The sequence below is a fragment of the Sinohyriopsis cumingii genome, chromosome 2 (assembly GCF_028554795.1).
Source record: "Sinohyriopsis cumingii isolate HCF-2022 chromosome 2, ASM2855479v2, whole genome shotgun sequence".
NCBI classification, from domain to species: Eukaryota; Metazoa; Mollusca; class Bivalvia; order Unionida; family Unionidae; genus Sinohyriopsis; species Sinohyriopsis cumingii.
The window spans coordinates 117,702,827-117,724,720 of NC_142962.1; the positions used below are offsets into that span (position 1 = coordinate 117,702,827).

Here is a 21,894-nt window from a genome sequence, read left to right on the forward strand (position 1 = left end):
AGTACTCTACCTTGTGGTTTTTACATTTCTTGGTCATTGACCAGACCAGTTTATATGATGGTCTGACATTCATCGGGAGTCAGGGGACATTTGTTATCGCTACTCCATGTAAACCACTATGAGGATTGGCATGAAATTTCATTCAGTTATACCAGCCTCCATATGGTTGCTTTTATGGCCTTCTTGAAATTTTTTATATGACTTCTTCTGAAGGGTTGTATCAACCTGGAGTTTTCAATGAATCACTGTAGCAATATGTTGCTGGTTGAGAATGAAAATGATGCTCTTTTGACCTGCAACTTATCACCATGGTAACCATCTTGTAAATTTTGCTGTAATACTCCTGTTGATTTGATTGGTAGTGTTGATGTGGGATATTCACTGAACATTTCATATGTAAATGGTTCTGAATGAAAATGTTGCAGATCTGACCACCAGCAGATCCAAGATTTTTTTTTTGCGATAAAGTTTGAAAACCAGACTTAATTGACCCTGTCCTCAAGTCAGATGTCATTGCATACAGTTTTCTACTTCAGTGAACTTTTTACTCATTGAGTTGTACATATACAAGTGAATTTGACCAGACTTTGTATCTAGTTGTATTCCAATGAACAAGTGAGTAGTCAGCACTGTGATATTGATTTAAGCTCCAAGGTATACACTTGTGTTTTAGCTGTACTAGTTCTTGAGAACAGTAACTAAAACAAGTATGAATGGATTTTCATCCAACTTGGTCAACAGTCAAACCCACTTATCTTGACCTCGGTTATTCCAAGAACCCATGTATGCCGAGTGTTTTGGTCCAGTCTCTACAAAATCCTTCTTTGTTATGTTAATTTTTTCCCATTTATCTTGACCCCTGTTAAGCTAATAATGCCGTTATGTCCGGCATAAGTTTCAGTCCAAAGTAACGTGGACAAAATGCAAGTTTTAATCTCAGAGAAATTTTACAAGAAATGATCTGGTGTTTTGGGTATACCAGTACCTCATACCTGCAGAGATGGAAAAAGTCGGTACAAGACCAAATTTTACCGGTACAAATGCTAATCAACCAGTCACATCAATGCATGGTTTATCAACTTGCATAGAGTGGAGAAAATTATCTTTCACACAGTGCTTTAGATAAGGAAACTGAATGAATGCATTTTTGACCTTTACAGAAGCAGCATTCAAAATGGATATTATCACATGTCAACACCAATAAAAACAGTCTGTGGGGCCACAAAAAGGCCTGATGGGATACACACACACACTGCATTGAGTGCTCCAGGTGCACTCAGAAAAACCGTTGCACCATTTGTGATTTATGGTCTTCCAGCAATATAGTTTGTTCAGCACAGCATTGTGAATTTGAGCTTATCTGTAACTGCGAAAATTATTAGGTTAACATCATTAAATGTAGCTAAAAATACTTAATTTGTTTTACACAGTCTATTTAAAATGAATATGGTAACAGTTCAAGTGTTTCCATGCTTGGTGCAAGTATAAGCCTTTAACTTCAGCATCCCTAGATCATGTGTCTCACAATAATATAAACCCTAAAAATTCCATACCAAGCTTGTTCCTCCCCCTTCACCCCCCCCCCCCAACACTTGGTTATTAATTCGTTTTGAACAAGAGTAAATAATGGCACCAATGTATTGTGAAAAAAGAATCCATAGTCCCCAGTATTTTTTAAAATGAAGTTGTCCATAACTGTGTCACAAGTGCATATTCTTCAACACAGATTGAGGCAGAAAATGACTGATAGATTAAAGTCTGTGAAATAGAAAGAGGAATGCGTTCATTTGTACTGTTTTTATCTTGAATATCAAAGTCTTGTGATCAATCGAAGAGATTAGCTGACTCTCCTTCTGGTGCTTTTTTCTTGCTGACAGTCACTGATCAAAGTTGGGAGGGATATGGGACTACAACTGTATGAATAGAATAAGTTAGCTTCTTACAGAATTTGATGTTGAGACAGTCAACTTTAGTGACTTAAAACACATTTTACAGTTTGTCAGTACATGAATACCGACAGCCTTGTCTTTTTCCTGTACAATGCCAGATTTTATAGGTAAAAACCAGCATATACCAGTGTAAAAGAGCCTCAGATGATCAATAAAAGCAATACATTTTCATGCACAATATTGGTCAGTTACATTTTTCTAACAATAGAAAATACTTTTTAAAAAAAGTATATTCCTACATGTACATGTACTTAAATTGGCCTAGATTTTGGACAGTGTGAGAAAATCATTGCTGAGGGTATCGTAGGATGTAGCTATTCATAGGGAAATAAAGAGAACTTTAAACCACTGACATTGTTACAGTAACTTAAGTGTTGTGAAAGTATTTGACTTGTTACTTAATCTCATTTAAAAGATCTCCATCTTCTTTTCTCTGCAACCAGGCATGACTAAATTATTATTTTTATTGTTCATTAGAAATGTCGTTTGTTTTAAGAAACAAAACTCCTAATTTTTGATACTTCAGATGCATAATCATTATTCTGCAGTAGATTTGTCAACTAATCCCTGATATCTCGGGTCCCGGTTATGTCAGCGATTTTTTGGACACTCCTGACATAATTTAGATAATCGGGTTTGACTGTATATCTCAAGAATACCTTAATTGATACCAGTTCAATAAGTAAATTTTTTTCTTCTCCAAAATTTGTTAATTGTAAATTTGGTCAAACTTAAAATGTAGGTATGTTTCAATGTGTCAGAGATAAATTCATTGATCTTATTATTTGAGTAGCTGACTTGTAGTTTTATGTGACATTATCAACTAGGGTAAATTTGTTTAATCAATGATACTTGACTTAATTTAGTGACATTATCTTTGTAAAAAATGCATTACTTTGTTGTCTTGTGTAGAAATAATTATGATAATATTTAGTTATAAAATCCCTCACTGTTATGTGGCTTTGCTTAAAACATGTTAGACTTTTGTTGCTGTCATAACAATGATATCATGAAGTATCATATATCACTGATGTCATGAGAGATTACTAGGTCAGTGATATCATGAGGGATTACTATATGTGACATCATGAGAGATCACTATATCTTTGATATTTTGAGTGATCAATATATCAGTGATATCATGGGGGATTACTTTATCTGAGATCATGAGAGATTATTTAATCTTTGATTTGAGGCATTACTATATCTGATGAGAAGTTACTATATCAGTTATATCATTATGGAATACTCTATCTGATATGAGGGATTACTATATCAGTGATATCATGAGGGATCACTATTTCTGTACATGTGTATCATATGTGTACTATTTCAGTGAGAAAGAAAAGCTTCATCTCCACCCAGCCCTGTATCCAGTGTTGATGGTACTGGGACGGTTGTTTCCCTCCCCAATGGAGGGGACAGACTCAAGTTTCCACTTGTCTGCTTTCATACCTCATATCATCAGGTGATGAAAATAATCCATGTTAGTTTTAGTATTGGAGTCCATTTCAACAATATTGTATTTATTCAGCTTAGTCAAGGAGTCCATTTCAACGATATTGTATTTATTCAGCTTAGTCGAGGAGACCATTTCAACAATATTGTATTTATTCAGCTTAGTCTAGGAGTCCATTTCAACAATATTGTATTTATTCAGCTTAGACAAGGAGTCCATTTTAACGATATTGTATTTATTCAGCTTAGTCGAGGAGTCCATTTCAACAATATTGTATTTATTCAGCTTAGTCAAGGAGTCCATTTCAACGATATTGTATTTATTCAGCTTAGTCAAGGAGTCCATTTCAACGATATTGTATTTATTCAGCTTAGTCAAGGAGTCCATTTTAATGATATTGCATTTATTCATCATAGTCATGGTGTTCATTTCAGTGATATTGTATTTATCTACTTGGTCAAGTAGTCCATTTCAATGATATTTTTTATTCAGCTTAGTCAAGGAGTCCATTTTAATGATATTCATTCAGCTTAGTCAAGGAGTCCATTTTAATGATATTATTTTATTCATCTTAGTCAAGGAGTCCATTTCAGTGATATTGCATTTATTCAGCTTAGTCAAGGAGTCCATTTCAGTGATATTGCATTTATTTAGTTTAGTCAAGGAGTCCATTTCAGTGATATTGCATTTATTTAGCTTAGTCAAGGAGTCCATTTTAATGATATTATTTTTATTCATCTTAGTCAAGGAGTCCATTTCAGTGATATTGCATTTATTCAGCTTAGTCAAGGAGTCCATTTCAATGATATTGCATTTATTTAGTTTAGTCAAGGAGTCCATTTCAGTGATATTGCATTTATTCAGCTTAGTCAAGGAGTCCATTTCAGTGATATTGCATTTATTTAGTTTAGTCAAGGAGTCCATTTCAGTGATATTGCATTTATTTAGTTTAGTCAAGGAGTCCATTTCAGTGATATTGCATTTATTTAGCTTAGTCAAGGAGTCCATTTCAGTGATATTGCATTTATTTAGTTTAGTCAAGGAGTCCATTTCAGTGATATTGCATTTATTCAGCTTCTATACAGTCTTCCTTTTATGGCCTAAAATAAAACTTGATGTATATAGAACATATTTGGGAGGTGGTTGTTGAATGCTTTATTCATGATTTTTTTTCCCATTACAGTCAAATCTCTTTTTCAAAAGAAATCATTCCACTAAAAATGTCATATACTTGTAATTTTTGTTCAATAAATGCATTTATGACTGACTTTTAAGAAATGTTTCCTATTTGTGGCAACATATAGAAAGTGATTGTCAGATAAAAGGAATATAAAATTGATGACTAAATTGTGTGTGTGTGTGTGTGTGTGTGTGTGTGTGTGTGCATGCCTGCTGTCCCCCAGAAGTACGGCATTTCTAATTAGAATCAAATATATCCTTCAAATCTAAGTCTAGACAACCAACTCACTATGTAATAATTTCAGTTCAAATAATCGAAGCAGACTAAAATTACCTTGTTTGCAAATTAGAAAATAAAGCTGTTGAGGTATCAAGTATTTGCCGTTTTCTAAAGTCACAAATTTAGGGGTATTAAGGGGTTCTCTGCACAGAACAATATTCAATATCAGGTAAGGAACAGATTAAATTCTCAGAAATGATGAACAGATTAATATTTAAACAGCTAGAGGCAACATCTTTTAAAGATTTTGATTTCAATAGGGCTTTAACAGAGTGGAGCAGGTAGAAAGAGAGCTGGATATTGAAGTGTTTGGTAAATATTGAGATAAGGCTGTTTCCTCCATCCCCTCCTTTTTGTTCCACTCCACTCTTATTTTTGTGACAAGGGGGAGCTTCCCCCATTAAACTCTTGTCAGCATCTCTGTGACTTTAGAAAATTTGGCACAATAAATTACCAAGAACTGTTGTGGGAAATCATTTACACAAGATTTCATCCAGATTTACAGCCATGTCCTAACTCTTTGATGGGTGGGAAAGAGATATACTCATTTTTTTATCTCAAAAAAAGAAAGATGAATTTATTGCCTTTAAGGATATTCATCTAAAAACACATGCATGATGAATATGCCAGCCGTTTTTCTGATCAGTGGAAGTAAGCCATTTGGTATATCAGCCATTAGTGATATTTTTCATGTCAAAATAAATATTCAGCAATATCCAAAGAAAATGAAAAAATGCCTTTAATCAGAACAGCATCAAAGTCAATATAACAATGAAATTGCTTGCATCTATGTTGTTCATTTTAATGAGAGTTGACTGTATATGCAAAATTAGGTACAACTTACGCTAGCATAATATACCATATTTTCTCACTTATAAGTCAAGCCAAAATGCAAACAACAAATATTCTGATCTGCCACAGCGTAATGCACCTGCAAACCAGGGTACATTTTTTTTGTTCTACTGATTAATTCTAAAAAAGACCCAGACCTGCCAGTGCATTTTGCTGATCTGGGTCTGCGCATTTTGCAGTTCCACTCAACGTATAAATGAGCACAGATGGTACATAGACTCAGATTATATTGTCGAAATATCATGTTGACTAAAATATCAGTTGTAGTAAAGCAATTTTTGTATCAGGAGGATTTCTTCAAATCGTATAATGATATTTATTGACCATTTTGCTCAGATGTGCCTTAAGTCCAGTCTTTAAAACCAGAGTCATGGCTGCTAGAGCCATGCAACCATTGGTGGATAAAGATCAGCTGACCTCAGTTTTCTGCTCTCTCATTGGCTTGCTTCCAAAGTCAGTAGAGACCACTGTTATCCAGAGCCACATCCATGGAACTCTTCTCCAGGTATTTCTGTTATTGCATACATTTTAGGAAGTGTGCAAGTGTTTACTGGTAGAACATTTTTTTATACTAAACTATGAAAAAGATTTATAGGTTATTGCATTTTGTATGGGAAAATGTGAACAAATTTTTTGGATGGAAATACTGCACGACCTTGGGAGTGCAGTATATTCATCCGACAAGTTCATGTTTTCCCCATACAATAGCAGTAATCTTTTATTATATGCAATTTTCTTATTCTACCTAAGGAATTTATGCCATATTTCAAACTAAATACACAAGCACAGATTCATCAGTACACAAGAACAGCATTATTAATGTGCACATAACTCCGCCCAGATAAATTTGAACTTGGTCGTGCGCTAGACTGCATTTTGGAAAGAAAATGGCATTTGGGTCTACTTAAAATTGAAATTGAGAGTTATATTGTGAATGAATGCACATTGCATTTGGTTAGGAATGAATAGATTGTGGTATTTTTGGCAATTATATGAAATTTCATGATTATGTTATGACCTGGATTTAGCTGTGCCAATTCTACATGAAGTACATCTGTTTCCGCAGCAGAGCAGCATGTTGACATCTGCAAGTGTGTTTCTGTTCTGTCATTGAATGTTTGAAATCATAATGTGCGAAAAATAAGGATTCTTTCAATTGTAATTATCAAAAAGACGCTTTGGAATATAATGTTCATTTCATTTTGAGTGCAGTAAAGAGGATGTAATTACACTTGCATTGTAGTCGAAATTACATTACAATTTTGAAATATGTAATCAAGCTTTAGAACCCATGACATGGCTCATGTAGTTCGGATTTGAAGAACTAAGAGAGTACAGTTTGAGGACGTAAAACTAAGTATATTTTTTGCCATTCTTATTACCAGCTAAAGAAGACAGTTTATGCCTTGTCACTTGCATGTTATTTGTACTGACCCAAGAATTTTATGACCTGTCTGGCATCTATTGCTAGCCTAATTCTGAAACATTGTGGAATGTGGCAAAGCAGCTGGTATGTGGGAGTCCACGAAACATCTGCTTTAGTTCATTCAGAAACAAATTTAATCAACCAAAACATAAAGTGTCTGCTAAGTGAGTGTACATGATTTGTTTACAGAGTAGTTCCTAATACACTATTGGGCACACATGTCATGCACATGAGTGCACGGGAGTGCAATATTGTAAAATACTGCATGATTCTGACAATGTAAACTTAACAGAGACCAAAATGAGAATATAATAATGGTACATATTGTTATCAAGAGACAAAAGGCACAAAAATCAAGATGATTTAACTAGATGATTATGTTGAAGAAAAAAAAATTATATTCCACAATAGTAAAAAAAAAAAAAATAAACTGCAGTTGGATCGTTCTTAAATATTGTCTATTTTTAAAGTTCTTAAGAGCACTTTATGTTCCCTAGTACTTCCACACTGAATTATTTTTTGCTGATTATATACACCCTCCAATGGCTTCATCATTGCATAAGTACGCCCTCCAATGGCTTCTTTGTTGTTTAGGTGCACCTTCCTATGGCTTCTCCACTGTGAAGTGAATTATAGGGTAATTCTTGTGACTGGGACTCCCATGTCCCGATGTTCTTGGGACATCCCAGGATTGTCTGCCCTTGTGGCAGGATTCCCTGGTTAGCACAACTCACTTTAACAGTTTCTCAAACTGGTCCTAACTTGGTGGTTCATGTGAGTGGGGCTCCTGTGACCCAATGATCTTAGGATTTCCTGGGTTGTCTGCCCTTGTGTCTGGATTCCCTGGCTAGCATAGTCTTACATTATCAGTCTCAACCCAGCCTTATTTCTCCAGGGTTGGAAACGGCTACAAAACAAAAGTGATTCTGAGTGATGTTTTGTAGGGTTAATGTGTACATTACATTAAGTGACTTACAGACAGTGCCCTTATGCTCTGTTTTATTCCAGTGCTCCTTATACCTCACATCTATGATTACATTTGCATCTACATCACATCACATCTATGATTACATTCATCTCTCTACACTACATGAAAACAAACTTAACATTTTATGAATGCAAGACAATGAAAATATGCAATAGTTACGTTGCAGCTGTCCTATACAAGTAGAATACAACATAAAAGCATAGTATATTCAACATACTAGTATTGTATACTTGAATATGAATTACAGTGAATATATTTTATAAACATAATAGTCTGTTGGTTATAAACAATGACTTATAATAATAAATAGTGAAAACAGTCTACTAGAATGGGTTGTAATGAATAAAATAGAGTCGTTCAAACACTACTCCTATTCTATATAAACAAAAAAAGAAACAACAAAAAAAACTGTACCTCCTAATAGTTGCAAGTCTTATCTTGATATTATTCAAAATAATTAAAAAGAAATAAAGAAATTTCATACTTTAATCTGGCTGTTCTAAAGGTTTTAGCTCCTGTCCATTGTAATTGTATGTGTGACTGCCAAAGTTTTACATTGCATATGGTCGCTTTATACAGACACATTGCAGGTATTGTGAAGTGTATGAGCTTCTTGCCTGTTGAGAACTATCACAGTCATATTACTTTCATGAGTTTGTGTTCTACAGTGAACTTCGAATAATGTGTTTTAGCACAGTCGACTTCAGATAATATATTTTTAGGTCTTTATTATACTGATAATCTAAACTTATTTAATGCATAAATAAAAGAAGGAATAATTTTAAGTCATTTTGTGACATTTTTTTGGGAAGGGGTACATTTGATTTGATGGAAGAATAATTTATAGTTTAACCCATAGAAATTCACACTTTAGTTCTTTTAATTTCCTTACAGATGAAGCACCTACTGAAGCTAGTGCCCAATGTTTCTATAGCAACCAAGCAAGATCTTGGACAGAAGATGTTACCAGCATGGAGGGACAGGCTATGGCTAATCACTAGGTAAAACTGCTAATTATTTACAGCAGTGTAACCTGTCACATGTTCTTTGGTTTTTGTTTTGCTTTGAAAGTCTGAATTAAGTACATGATGTAAACAAGAAAATATAACAAATACGTGATTTGTAAGTTAATTGTTGAACCTTTTTATACTTGCATTTTGATGATGTTTGCATTTGTTATAAAGAAAAATGAAACCAGTTTGATAGATTATATAAAATCCTTATAGAGAGAATAGTTACTGAGCTGTTAGTTAACATAGGGAACCAGCACCTAATTCTGATTGCTTTTACTGTCACCATTCATCTAAGTCTCAATCAGATGGGATATTTTTTCGTTCCTCTTACCTTTTTAAAGAGAAGTTGAGGACATAGCATAAACATTTCCTTTTGTCCATGTTTCTGTTATTCCATGTCATCATTAGAAAGTGTTACATACAACATTGGGAATGCTGTCTTCAAAATCAAGGTCAGAGCTCAATATTTGTTTTTTTCCAGTTTGATTTGTAACATTTAAGCTATTTGAGACGAAGTTTTGAAACTTGTGTACTTGTATGTCGCCACACATAACACATTGGAGGTGATGATTTGCAAAATCAAGGTCACAGTTCAGTACATTTTCCATCATACTTTCCCTTTTGATCTGTAACTTTAAAGCCATTGAAATTAAGGGATAGAACATTGTATGTCTATATATCATCACTAGAAGGTATGACATGTACCACATTGGGTCTCAAGGTCAAGATGATGGCTCAGTATGAACATTTTCCATGATGCTCTCCTGTCTTTAAAGTCATTTGAAATTAAAAGATGAAGTATTTCATCACTAGAAGATGTGTCTTGTACCACACTGGGACATTATCATCAAGGTTGAGGTACGTCTTGTGCCATATTTGGATACTATCATTAATGTCAGGGTGTGTCATGTACCATATTTGGATACTATCAAGGTCAAGATATTTCATGTACCACATTGGGATACTATCATCAAGGCAAGTGTGTGTCATGTATTATATTGAAATACTGTCATCAATTCCAATGTGTCATATACCACATTGAGATACTATCATCAAGGTCATTGTGTGTCATGTATCACATTGAGATACTGTCATCAATTCCAATGTGTCATATACCACATTTAGATACTATCATAAAGATTAAGGTGTGTTTTATACCACATTTGGATTCTATCAATTCCAGTGTGTGTCATGTACTGCATTGCGATATTATCATCAAGGTCAAGGTCATGGATCGGTTGTTTTATTTTTTATTGATTTCAATCACACTTTTTTTTCCAGACTATAACTTTTGTGCTGCCATACACTTTAAGGATTTACAAGTGTTACCTTTATCTTTTATTTTATAGAATTTTAGCATCTGTATGTTTTATAGGCTTTTTTCTCTTTGAGCAGCATTTCATTTATGTAGACAGGTTTATCTTACTAAATCTTTTAGGCAGTTAAATTTAACATTTTTAACCATACCTTTAGTTGGCATCATGGTGCCATAAAATGCTGATTCATACACATAGAATTTTAGAGCTGTTTAAGAGTAAGGAATGTCACCTTTATCAGGTGTGTTGTGCACCACATTGTTGGTCTTAACTTCATAATCAATATAATGCCGTTGAATTTGTCTAGTAGACTTTCTCTTTGATTCTGTAATTTTAGAACCATTTGAGGTAAAGGAATGAAATTTGGCTTAGCTGTATATCGTCACTAAAAGGTATACAGTATACCACATTGACAGTCCAGTCTTTATGGTCAAGGTCACAGGTCAATATTGTATACTTCAGCCACTTTGTCCCCACTGCTTTTCAACTTTACAGCTGTTTATGATCAATGTATGAAACTTGTATATTGTCACTAGAAGATCTTTTGTATTGCATGTTTGTGGTCGTATCCTCAAGGTCAAGATCACAGGTCAATATTTATCGGTTTCTTTTTTTGCTGTTTTATCATTTCTTTTTATACTTTGCACTTTTAGATAGAGTAATGAAATTTGGTGACCTTCCATGTCAGCTCAGTAACTTTATAGCTCTCTATCTTGAAGGCAGTATATATCATTATAGTGAAATTATATGACCTCACCACAGTTGACAGGAAAAAAATTGACTAAAAGTTCCATGTTTAAGTTTACCTTGCAATGGCCAAGATTAACTAGGATTATGCTGAAGTACCTTTCAAACTAGTAGTTCATTCATACATATATACATATTTTAAGGATTTTATATTTTTACTGTAATTTTTTTATTTGTTGGTATACCCCCTTGAAAAATTAAATATCTTCACATCTTCACTTTTATCATGTTGGACTGCATGTTTCTGTTTTCTCTTTTTGGAAGGTTTAACTTCCAAATGTTTGTTCATTTTTCTTTCTATTATGTTTTTTTTCACCCATCTTCTAAGTGGCATTATTTAGCCACACACACACACACACTGACAGACAGGATGCAATTAAAATTAAGTTAATTTACCCATGGTATACTACATTTCATACTGTGATTTTATTGTAGAGACAATGCCTGTGTTGTTACAAGGAAGGAAGCCATGGAAGTATCAGAGAGAATTATATCCCATTACATATCATCTTCAGACCTGGAGACAGATACGTCCTTATTGCTGGACTTCCTTTTTACCACATTGTCAGAAGAAATCAGTTGTCTTGGATCATTATACAGCTTGCACACACCAGGCTTGTCTGAATTTTATGTAACAGTTGCATCACTGTATCTGAAATTATTACTTTCACTTCCTAGACATCACAAGCAGTCAGTCACAGATATTGAAAACTCCATGCAAACCCTTCTCAAGTCTTCAGAATATGAGGTCCGAAAAGTCATCCTTGCCGTCATGAGGGAATTGTTAAGAAAAAACAAACCTCTGATGGATGCAGATGATGTGTCTATGGATGCTGATACAGATGATAATGAGGATCTCGTTGACCTTAAAGATATTTCTGATTTTGAAGAAAAGGACGTGGTACATTTGATATTTTCATCAGAAAATATTTACAACCACCTGATTGAGATGATTCTACATACAGAGACACATCATGAGTGCCTTGTCCAGGTTAGTTGATATCTTTCTTCTACTGTTCCCCTGTCAGGTCCTGCTGAGTCTTTCTTTGTCATTCTACAGGAAAAATCACCTTTGATGCAGAAGGAAGCTGCCTTTGGAAGAAATGCACCTTATTTATCAAATGGTTTCATATGCTACTTAGAAACAAAACATGTATCATTTCTCGTCAGTCATTGTGCATGAGTTTCTAACCAACATAATGTTGTATGCATCACCAGAAGAAGCACATGTCAGCAGATCATCGTGTCTCCAATTTTATTCTTTCTTGCAGCTGAATGCAGTTTTTAATAGAATCTAGTAGATGCAGCTAGTCGGAGAGATTTTGTGGGGCCACGTTGAAACTTGGTACATGTTATGCTCATCATCTGAAGATGATCGTATTGACAAGTTACTGCATTTCTATGATTTTGTTCAGGTTATCACCCTGTTTTACATACAGCTGAATGTCGTGTTATATGATGGAATGTTGTGAATGCAACCAGTCTCAGTTTTCAGTGCATTACTGTGAAACTTAGCATATGTTATAGTCATCATTTGATATTGCACATTTCAACCAGTTGCCTTCCTGCCTTAGTTTTTGTTTTAGAGTTATTGCTCCTTTGTCTTGAAGTTTAATGCAGTATATGACAGAATCTTATGAATGATACTAATCTCACAATTTTCAGTTCATTACTTTGAAACTTAGTACATATTATGGGCATCATCACAAGATACACATGTTGACAAGTTGTTGTACTCACACAATTTTCACCATATAGCTCTTCCTCATTTGAATGTACCTTGTTAGAATGCGATTCTGGATATAATGTGATACTACTATGGACACCCATGACCAAAGTCACACCAGGGTACAACAATAAGGGTTGAAAGTTAACAATGAGAAAAGTTTTATATCTTGTTTCCTTTTCAAAACACCCATGATTTAACACATTTTTTATAGTGCCTGCTATACTATGGTTTTGCATGTTACCCTATTCTAAATATATTGCTGTATGCTGTAAAACATGGTTCAGTACGTAACTTTGTAAATGCATCCACCTGCATGCCCCCCCCCCCCCCATTATCAGATTGAGAAATCTAAGAAGTTTAGGTAAAGACATGAATTGATGTATAAATGTCTCTTGTCTTGCTTATATTCACTGAACTCGAGTCAGTTTGTCAGTGTAACTTGAGATAGTTAATTTCTCCATTGCTATTTTATGAATTTGAATAAAGCCTAGATATTGTTTTGAAATGTATTGTTGTAGTAAGTACTTGAGGTACATTGTCCACCCTATAACCCTCCTTCTTCCTTGTTACAGATAGTAACAGTGTACATACTAGATATGTAGTAAACATTCATGTTTGAGATGAGAATGTTAATAGGTATTTAACCATTAGGTAATATTTTTAATTCAAAATTTGATAATGGACCAACACTTAAAACACCATTTTATATAAGATATTTTGATGTTTCAAATTGTTCAAGGAATGCTGTTCCAAATTCAGTATTTACACAAAACTGAGGATGGTAATTTGTGCAATACTTCTAGTAAATAAATGATAAGAATTGTATTTCAACTTTAAAGGTATCACATCTTTGAACAATGGAGATCTGTCAGTAATTGGATTGATGCTTTTATATTTAACCTGGGGATGTTATTTCTGAGACAGTTGACCCATCTGCAGTAAATAAATGGCTGAGATCCTAGCCTACTGCTTACATAAGCAAAACAATTTACTACTTACTGTATATTGAAACTTGAAAGAAATCTTTTTCCACCAAATTTATGTCTGAAAAATTTATATGGTGAATTCTCTGATGGGGAAATTATGCTGATTGCCAGAAATGTTAATAACTGCAGTAATAATAATAACAATGAAAATGGTTTTCCATGCATGGTGTTTGCTCAAAAACCAAGATTGCAAAGTGAATCTGGATATAATTCAAAGATCACCTCTATACAATAGCCAGTTTTGCCTTTTCCCAGGTGGGAATGCTTTTGATGGTTTTAATTGTACATATAAGATGAATTTTAAGAAATCTTAATTTACAGACATTTTCCCTGTGAAACTTGGATTGATAAACTTAAACAGCAACTATGACAGTCATATATCATTTTCATTTTCAAAGAGTGGGCATGGTATTAAATTAAATTACCTTTCTACTTCTTAATACCAACTGTAACTGATCTTATTTAGTGTCTAATTAGGGTCAGAAATAAAATTACTGACGTTGAAATGTCCCAAAAATATAAAACTTTTAAGACAGAATAAGGGAATCTGAAAGTTTAATGCATAGTTTTGGGATATCATCCATGGGTCCATGGCTTAGATGTTGCAGCTTGGTTTGGGAGATTTACTTTGCTTTGTTGCTTTATGGCACATCAGCACAGGTTATTTAGTGCCAGGGCAATTGGAGTTAAGTGTCTTGCCCAAGGACACACCGTGATAGCTGACTCAGCTTGGTCCAAATGGTAGGCTTGTGAGTCCAGCACGCTAATCATTGAGCCACTTTTGCTCCCTTCCTCTAGATTAGAATGTGTAGGCAGGACCTTTGCAAAGGCTCCATGGTATGGGAGGTGAAGAAGTAAATGTTGTCATTTCCAGGAATGTTGTATCATGATATAGAAAGGTTGTCACTCATCACATATCACATTGTCCTTTTTCACCTTTTGAAAATATGTTAAACAAGTATCCTATATACTCAATTATAAGTCAAGTTCAACTGAAAACTGCCCAACCCTAGATCTGTGGTAGCATAATGCACTGTCAAAACTGGGTCTGTACAGTTTGTTTGGTGTAGTGTATACAACAAACAAGACAGACCCTGAGATGCTAGCACATTATGTGATGTTATATCAGGATACATGTGTTTTGCAGTTGGACTCAACTTGCAAGTAAGTGTAGATGTATTTCTTCTATATTTCAGCTTTTAAAAGTGCTTCAGTTACATCCTCTTTCAAGCCACACAGCCAGTTCAACGGTTCTTCAGGGTCAAGCAGAGCAGGTTTGCATAAGACTATACATGTCTGTTTATCATAGGGAACTGGACTGTTACAGCTCAACCACCATACTGATTATTTACAAGGATTTCCTAAGGCAGCAGATTTATCCCCCTTGGAAACTCTTTTGCAAAGGAGACACATCATTCTTTTCACAAACTGATATCAGTAACTTCATTTTATTTCCATGGAAAGAAAATTTGATTGTATAAATTTTTATTTTATTTCTCAAATCAAATTTCACCTCTGTGGTTTTGTAGTTAGGCTTTCCTGGCTGATCTTACACGAGTACCCATCTGAATGGATGGTCATATTGATATGTTCTCACCAAAAACTTCTGTGATGTGCCAATCTAACATTTCAATATGCACACCATTGCAGGCATCTTGAAACTCTTACCATTACTTCTTCTAAATGGCAGGTCATTTTGACATGGAGTGATGCTTCCTTTGGCATTTAGTTGGTCTTAATTTATGGCTCAACTGATGATATATATATGTATCTTTGACACTGACTAGAGAAAAATTTTCTTTAATACATCCAGTCACAGCAACATATATATTGGTAAATAATAGATGTATCGTCAAATAGTAATTTACAGTGTACTGAGAATTTTCATCTATTTAATATGACTTCTTATTAAAAGTTGTGAATTTCATGATGAACAGATTTCAGGGTACTCATCACTATTTTTCACTCCCAAAAAACAAGTGATAAATCAAAATTTCATTTAATAGTTTTGATTTTTGATTTTCTTATTGTTCAACAAATAGGGGCCAATCCTCTTGGTATTGTTTTTATCTTTTGTCTCACCTGTAGATTATCACATCTGTGTCTGACTCATTATTGTCATATAGCAAAACAATTGTTGTTACATGTTTAGACTTTAAGGACCTCGGAGTAATAATAGTTCTCTCACCCTTTAAGCTCAGGATCTAGGTTGTGTGCAGTTGGACTTGTAAGATAGTATATATGGTAATGAAAAAAATGTGGCATTACTTCAGTGCATTTTGTCATACTTTGTGGTAATATAAACCTGGCTTATTTACTCAATTTCAGGTGATGGTGAGGTTGCTTGACATAATCCAGGAGAACTCCAGGTAATTACAGGCTTTGCACATTTTTTATTTTAAAAGTGGTATTTTTATGTGGTTCTTGAATCTACTTTTAGACACTGCAATAAATTTTGCAGTCTCCACATACAGCTGGTCTCACAAGACGGCAGCTTAGAACTGGTTTTATTGACATTTTTCCAGTCAAGCAAAATAAAGAGTAAATTTGTAGTTAACATGTTTTAAAATCATGATTAACTTCATTTTATGCCCACAGATTAAATAAAGCTGTGTGTGTGTGTGTGTCTTGTGATGAAGTACAGTTCATCTTCCACTAAGAGAGATATATATATATATATATTAAATATGGAGGTATGATTGTGGTGGCTTTTTCTGTGCACAGTAGTCCTTGAATTTTTTAATTACTTCAAAAGGTTGGGCTAGAGAAATAGAGAATAGAGAAAAAATGTATTACCTGGAAAAATGAGGACAAATGTGTTTTGCTGATGAATTGTAGCCTGTTGAAAATGAATTGTAAATTCGAAACTTAATGATATAAATGAGAAAAAGTGAAAATGGCCTCAAAATAGCAATGTAGTTTTTTGTCTTGTTTTGAAAATGTATTTTACTTTTTCCAGAGATGAGGTCTGTGCTGCTGTAATTCATTTCTCAGGCTGTCTGGTCCAAACCCTTTATGATTCTGTAGCACTGGTAAGTCACTGCTGCCTTCTGAAGTTATCTCCCTTGGATTAAGAGCAAAGAGTTAAATTTCAGTGTAGTTACAAATTACAATATTTTTATATATAAAAATGAAGTACTCTGATTTATGCAATTTTTTGTTCTCAATAAAAAGTTTATTTTTCAAAGTACAGAAAATAATGTGCAAGAAAAATTGCATTGCTTTTCTGGGGTGTGTCTCATGTATGAAAAATTAAAGACACTACACAGGGGATGTTTGGGGGGGGGGGGACTCAAAAATGCCTACAGGATCAGCAATATTAAATTTCCGTACATCTCTTGTAGTTGTGCTAACACCATCACACTAGGATACTATGTTATCTAAATTTGCTTACACTTGAGTATTAGATTACATACCAGTTCAAAGTAGGTGCTAGAAAATATTTTAATTCAGTGATATTCAGCGTATTCTATGTTTTAAAATGGATAATTATGACATGTTTATTGGTACTCTATCATCAAACATTTATTTGACACATATACCAGCCCTCTTTCATGCCATTTTGCTGAATATATCTTGTAGAATAGTAACAGGAAATAAAATACATACCATTATTCCTTCAGAGATTTATATTTGAAATTTAAATATCCGCACTAGCTAGTTGTATCCAAATATCCATTCAGTATTTCAGTCCCATGAAGGATCATAGATGATAGGGCAGTTAGTCAACTCTGTCAACATTCTGACCCGCAGGTGCTTTATGCTATGAAAGATTAGGATCTTTGTTGTTAGCAGTTTGACTCGACTTATGAGCAAGCATACTTAAATTAGCAACTATATTGACACTTGGTTTTGTATTGTATACATTCCAACCAAATGATCAATACCCTATGTCAGGAAGTTAATGCACACCTTAGGTAGCTTTCATTGGGTAGCATTAAGTAGCCAGTATTAGGTGGCATCATGTAGCCATCATTAGGTGGCATCATGTAGCCATCAGCAGGTGGTATCAAGTAGCTTTCATTAGGCGGCATCATGTAGCCATCATTAGGTGGCATCATGTAGCCATCATTAGGTGGTATAAAGTAGCTTTCATTAGGTGGCATTCAACATGGAGTGTAGTATTGAAACTTGATTGGTGTATTCGTCATGGAGTTTAGTATTGGAACTTGATGGGTTTATTCATCATGGAGGGTAGTATTGGAACGTGATGGGTTTATTCATCATGGAGTGTAGTATTGGAACTTGATGGGTTTATTCATCATGGAGTGTAGTATTGGAACTTGATGGGTTTATTCATCATGGAGTGTAGTATTGGAACTTGATGGGTTTATTCATCATAGAGGGTAGTATTGGAACTTGATTGGTGTATCCATCACGGAGGGTAATAATTGGAACTTGATGGGTTTATTCGTCATGGAGGGTAGTATTGGAACGTGATGGGTTTATTCATCATAGAGGGTAGTATTGGAACTTGATGGGTTTATTCATCATAGAGGGTAGTATTGGAGCTTGATGGGTTTATTCATCATAGAGGGTAGTATTGGAACTTGATTGGTGTATCCATCATGGAGGGTAATAATTGGAACTTGATGGGTTTATTCGTCATGGAGGGTAGTATTGGAACTTGATGGGTTTATTCATCATAGAGGGTAGTATTGGAACTTGATGGGTTTATTCATCATAGAGGGTAGTATTGGAACTTGATGGGTTTATTCATCATAGAGGGTAGTGTTGGAACTTGATGGGTTTATTCATCATAGAGGGTAGTATTGGAGCTTGATGGGTTTATTCATCATGGAGGGTAGTATTGGAACTTGATTGGTGTATCCATCATGGAGGGTAATAATTGGAACTTGATGGGTTTATTCATCATGGAGGGTAGTATTGGAACTTGATTGGTGCATCCATCATGGAGGGTAATAATTGGAACTTGATGGGTTTATTCATCATAGAGGGTAGTATTGGAGCTTGATGGGTTTATTCATCATGGAGGGTAATATTGGAACTTGATTGGTGTATCCATCATGGAGGGTAATAATTGGAACTTGATGGGTTTATTCATCATGGAGGGTAGTATTGGAACTTGATTGGTGTATCCATCATGGAGGGTAATAATTGGAACTTGATGGGTTTATTCATCATGGAGGGTAGTATTGGAACTTGATTGGTGTATCCATCATGGAGGGTAATAATTGGAACTTGATGGATTTATTCATCATGGAGGGTAGTACTGGAACTTGATTGGTGTATCCATCATGGAGGGTAATAATTGGAACATAATGGGTTTATTCATCATGAGGGTAGTATTGGAACTTGATGGGTTTATTCATCATGGAGGGTAGTATTGGAACTTGATTGGTGTATCCATCATGGAGGGTAATAATTGGAACTTGATGGATTTATTCATCTTGGAGGGTAGTATTGGAACTTGATTGGTGTATTCATTTTTAATTTAACCAAAGTCAGTCAAGCATAAGATATTTAGCTAATGCAAAAACCTAATCCGAGTCAGTAGAATGTGAAATGTAGCATCTTAGTGACCTTTTGTGATAAAGGTGTGGTACTAACAGAAATACATACAATCATATGGTTTGATAATTCTGTCATGAACAGAACTTGCAACAAAAAAACATTTTACACAAAGTTTAACTAAAGTTAGTAAACATGAAACATAGACCAGAGACCTAAATTTGTGATGAGTGTTTCCAATTTTGCTGACTTGGATCAAGTTTTTGCATTAGCTAACAACCAAATAGTTTTTGTACCCTGTATATATACTGTCATGCCTGTGTTCATCAAACATGGTGAAAGAATGCATTTTGATGATTGCTACATTCTTGTCATAAAGTTGGTGTCTGTAAAAAATATTTCATGCATCACTGTGGTTACATTTTGTTTCATGAAAAATGTTGAGTGTAAGGGAATGCATCTTGATGAAGACTACACATTATTTATAACTATATGACGGTATTGCGAAGAAAAAAGTCATTATTTTAAAATACATTTACTGTGAGTGCTAATGATAATCTTTTCGTTACCATGGGTTACAATGTATACTATTTGCCCTGCAAACATCAATTATGATTATATATGGCAAACAAATAGAAGTTTGGGTGATGAATAAACACAACTGGCAGCGAGCAATAAACTTTCTGCTTAAACTTACTGACAGGATATCAGATACAAAGGTTATTTTGTTACAAAGCAAACCATCCCTGGAAACTGACTTTGGTATTCTTTAAGTGTGCCAATCTTTTCATATGAAATCCGTGGACATAAGGAAGCCAACTTTGGTTCCTTTGGATTCTTTTAAGTGTGCCAATTTCTTTTTTCTCTTTTTTTTTATAAAGTCAGCCGACATAGGGAAGCCAGCATTTATTCTCTTTTACCGGTATTAATTGGAATTTTCAAAATAAATTGAAACAATGGAACAGTTTAGAAAGCGACATAATCTAGTGCATCATGCATGCATATCGCTATAAGGCTAAACAGTAACTTAGTTTTTTTCAGTAGTTTCATCTGAATGTTCCCAATCCATAATTTGCAGTGTTTTTCTTTTTGCCAAAAAGAAGCATGTATTTTGTCTTATGGGGATAAATGTATGTCATTTCCAATTCTATAGGTAGGAAATCGTAGCTAAGGGGAAGTAACAGCATTGTATACTTCTATTTCTTATTTACACTTGATAATAAAAAATCTTTTTGTGCGAGTATAACTACTGTTCTGCTGCTTATCCCAGGGCCCCGTTATGGATCATTGCCATCTCACCTCTGTCTGCGTGGGTTCGAGTCTACGATATGGCCAATGTGGGTAACCATTAATACTGGCCGCCATGCATAGCCTATCGTGTGCTGAAAAATGGCGTTAAACCCCACAATAACAACAAATGCTTATCCCTAACAAATAGCAGAGACCCAGATCTACTGGCACATTATGTGATGGCAGATCTGGGTCTGTGCAGTTTGCAGTTGGAGTCATCTTATTAACGAGTATGTATGATATATACATCCTAGCCAATTTAGAATATCATCAGAATTAGGAATATATATGTTTACAGAGAGATAACTTGTGAAAGCATGCACAAACCACACAAAATTTAATGAATTTGTAGCTTATTAGTTCCAAGTTGCACATTTAAAACAGCATTATACACAGAATTTCTTTTTGCTCTTGTAAGATGACAGGAATAAAGAATTTTTTGAAATAATTAATTGGTAAGGATACTTATTTGATCAAAATACATCTATTCCTTCCAAAGTATGCAGATATAAAAGAAAAACTTAAGTCATTGGTAGAGTGAATATGTAGAGTGAATGGCAGAATGAAGGAAATGGAGTTTCTTGCAAAACAGATGATGATAAATCTAAAACTATGTCAGATGACAGGTTAAACAAACATCAAAGAAAACAATTTGAAGCAAAGTTTCATAAATCTTGACTGTTACAATGCCAATTATTACAACACAAAACCAAGAAAGTTACACTGTAATATTGCACTTGTTTTGTTCAATAACACTTTTATGACAGAAATCATCTGTTTAAATTTTAAGATGTTGACTTTTACACACAGTGTCAAGTCACCAGCTATTATGCATGCATTTTGGAACAGATATTCTATGAAATGGAAAATTCTACAAAATCAACTTTAAGGAACAATTTGCTAACTTCGTTGAAGAAGCTATGGCCTCTAGGAGTTCAGACTGTAAAAGGGGGTTCTCAGCACAGAATACTATTCTCACATTTATAAGGAACAGGTTAAGCTCAGAAACAGTCAACATCTGGAGGGGCATATTGTATGGATTTTGATTTCAGTAGAACCCTAATAGATTGGGCAGGATAAAAAATGTAATAAAGTGTTAGGTAAATAATGAACTAGAGGGATTCCCTGCCACTACTCCCTCTTGTTTTGTTAAAGTAATTATTGATGCATGAAGTATATACTGCTGCCTGTCGCTCCAAGCTTTCTCA

The 21,894-nt window shown here is 34.4% G+C and overlaps 1 protein-coding gene across 1 annotated transcript in view; it reads left to right on the forward strand.

Moving 5' to 3' along the window:
• LOC149805676 (tRNA (32-2'-O)-methyltransferase regulator THADA-like) overlaps positions 1–21,894 on the forward strand; it is a 135,083-nt gene that overhangs the window by 86,395 nt on the left and 26,794 nt on the right. Inside the window, exons 30-36 of the mRNA XM_089950327.1 lie at positions 3,286–3,417; positions 6,056–6,224; positions 9,028–9,134; positions 11,645–12,200; positions 15,121–15,198; positions 16,253–16,293; positions 16,884–16,956. Of these exons, the coding sequence (XP_089806453.1) occupies positions 3,286–3,417; positions 6,056–6,224; positions 9,028–9,134; positions 11,645–12,200; positions 15,121–15,198; positions 16,253–16,293; positions 16,884–16,956 (1,156 nt within the window). The remainder of the gene's footprint in view (positions 1–3,285; positions 3,418–6,055; positions 6,225–9,027; positions 9,135–11,644; positions 12,201–15,120; positions 15,199–16,252; positions 16,294–16,883; positions 16,957–21,894) is intronic.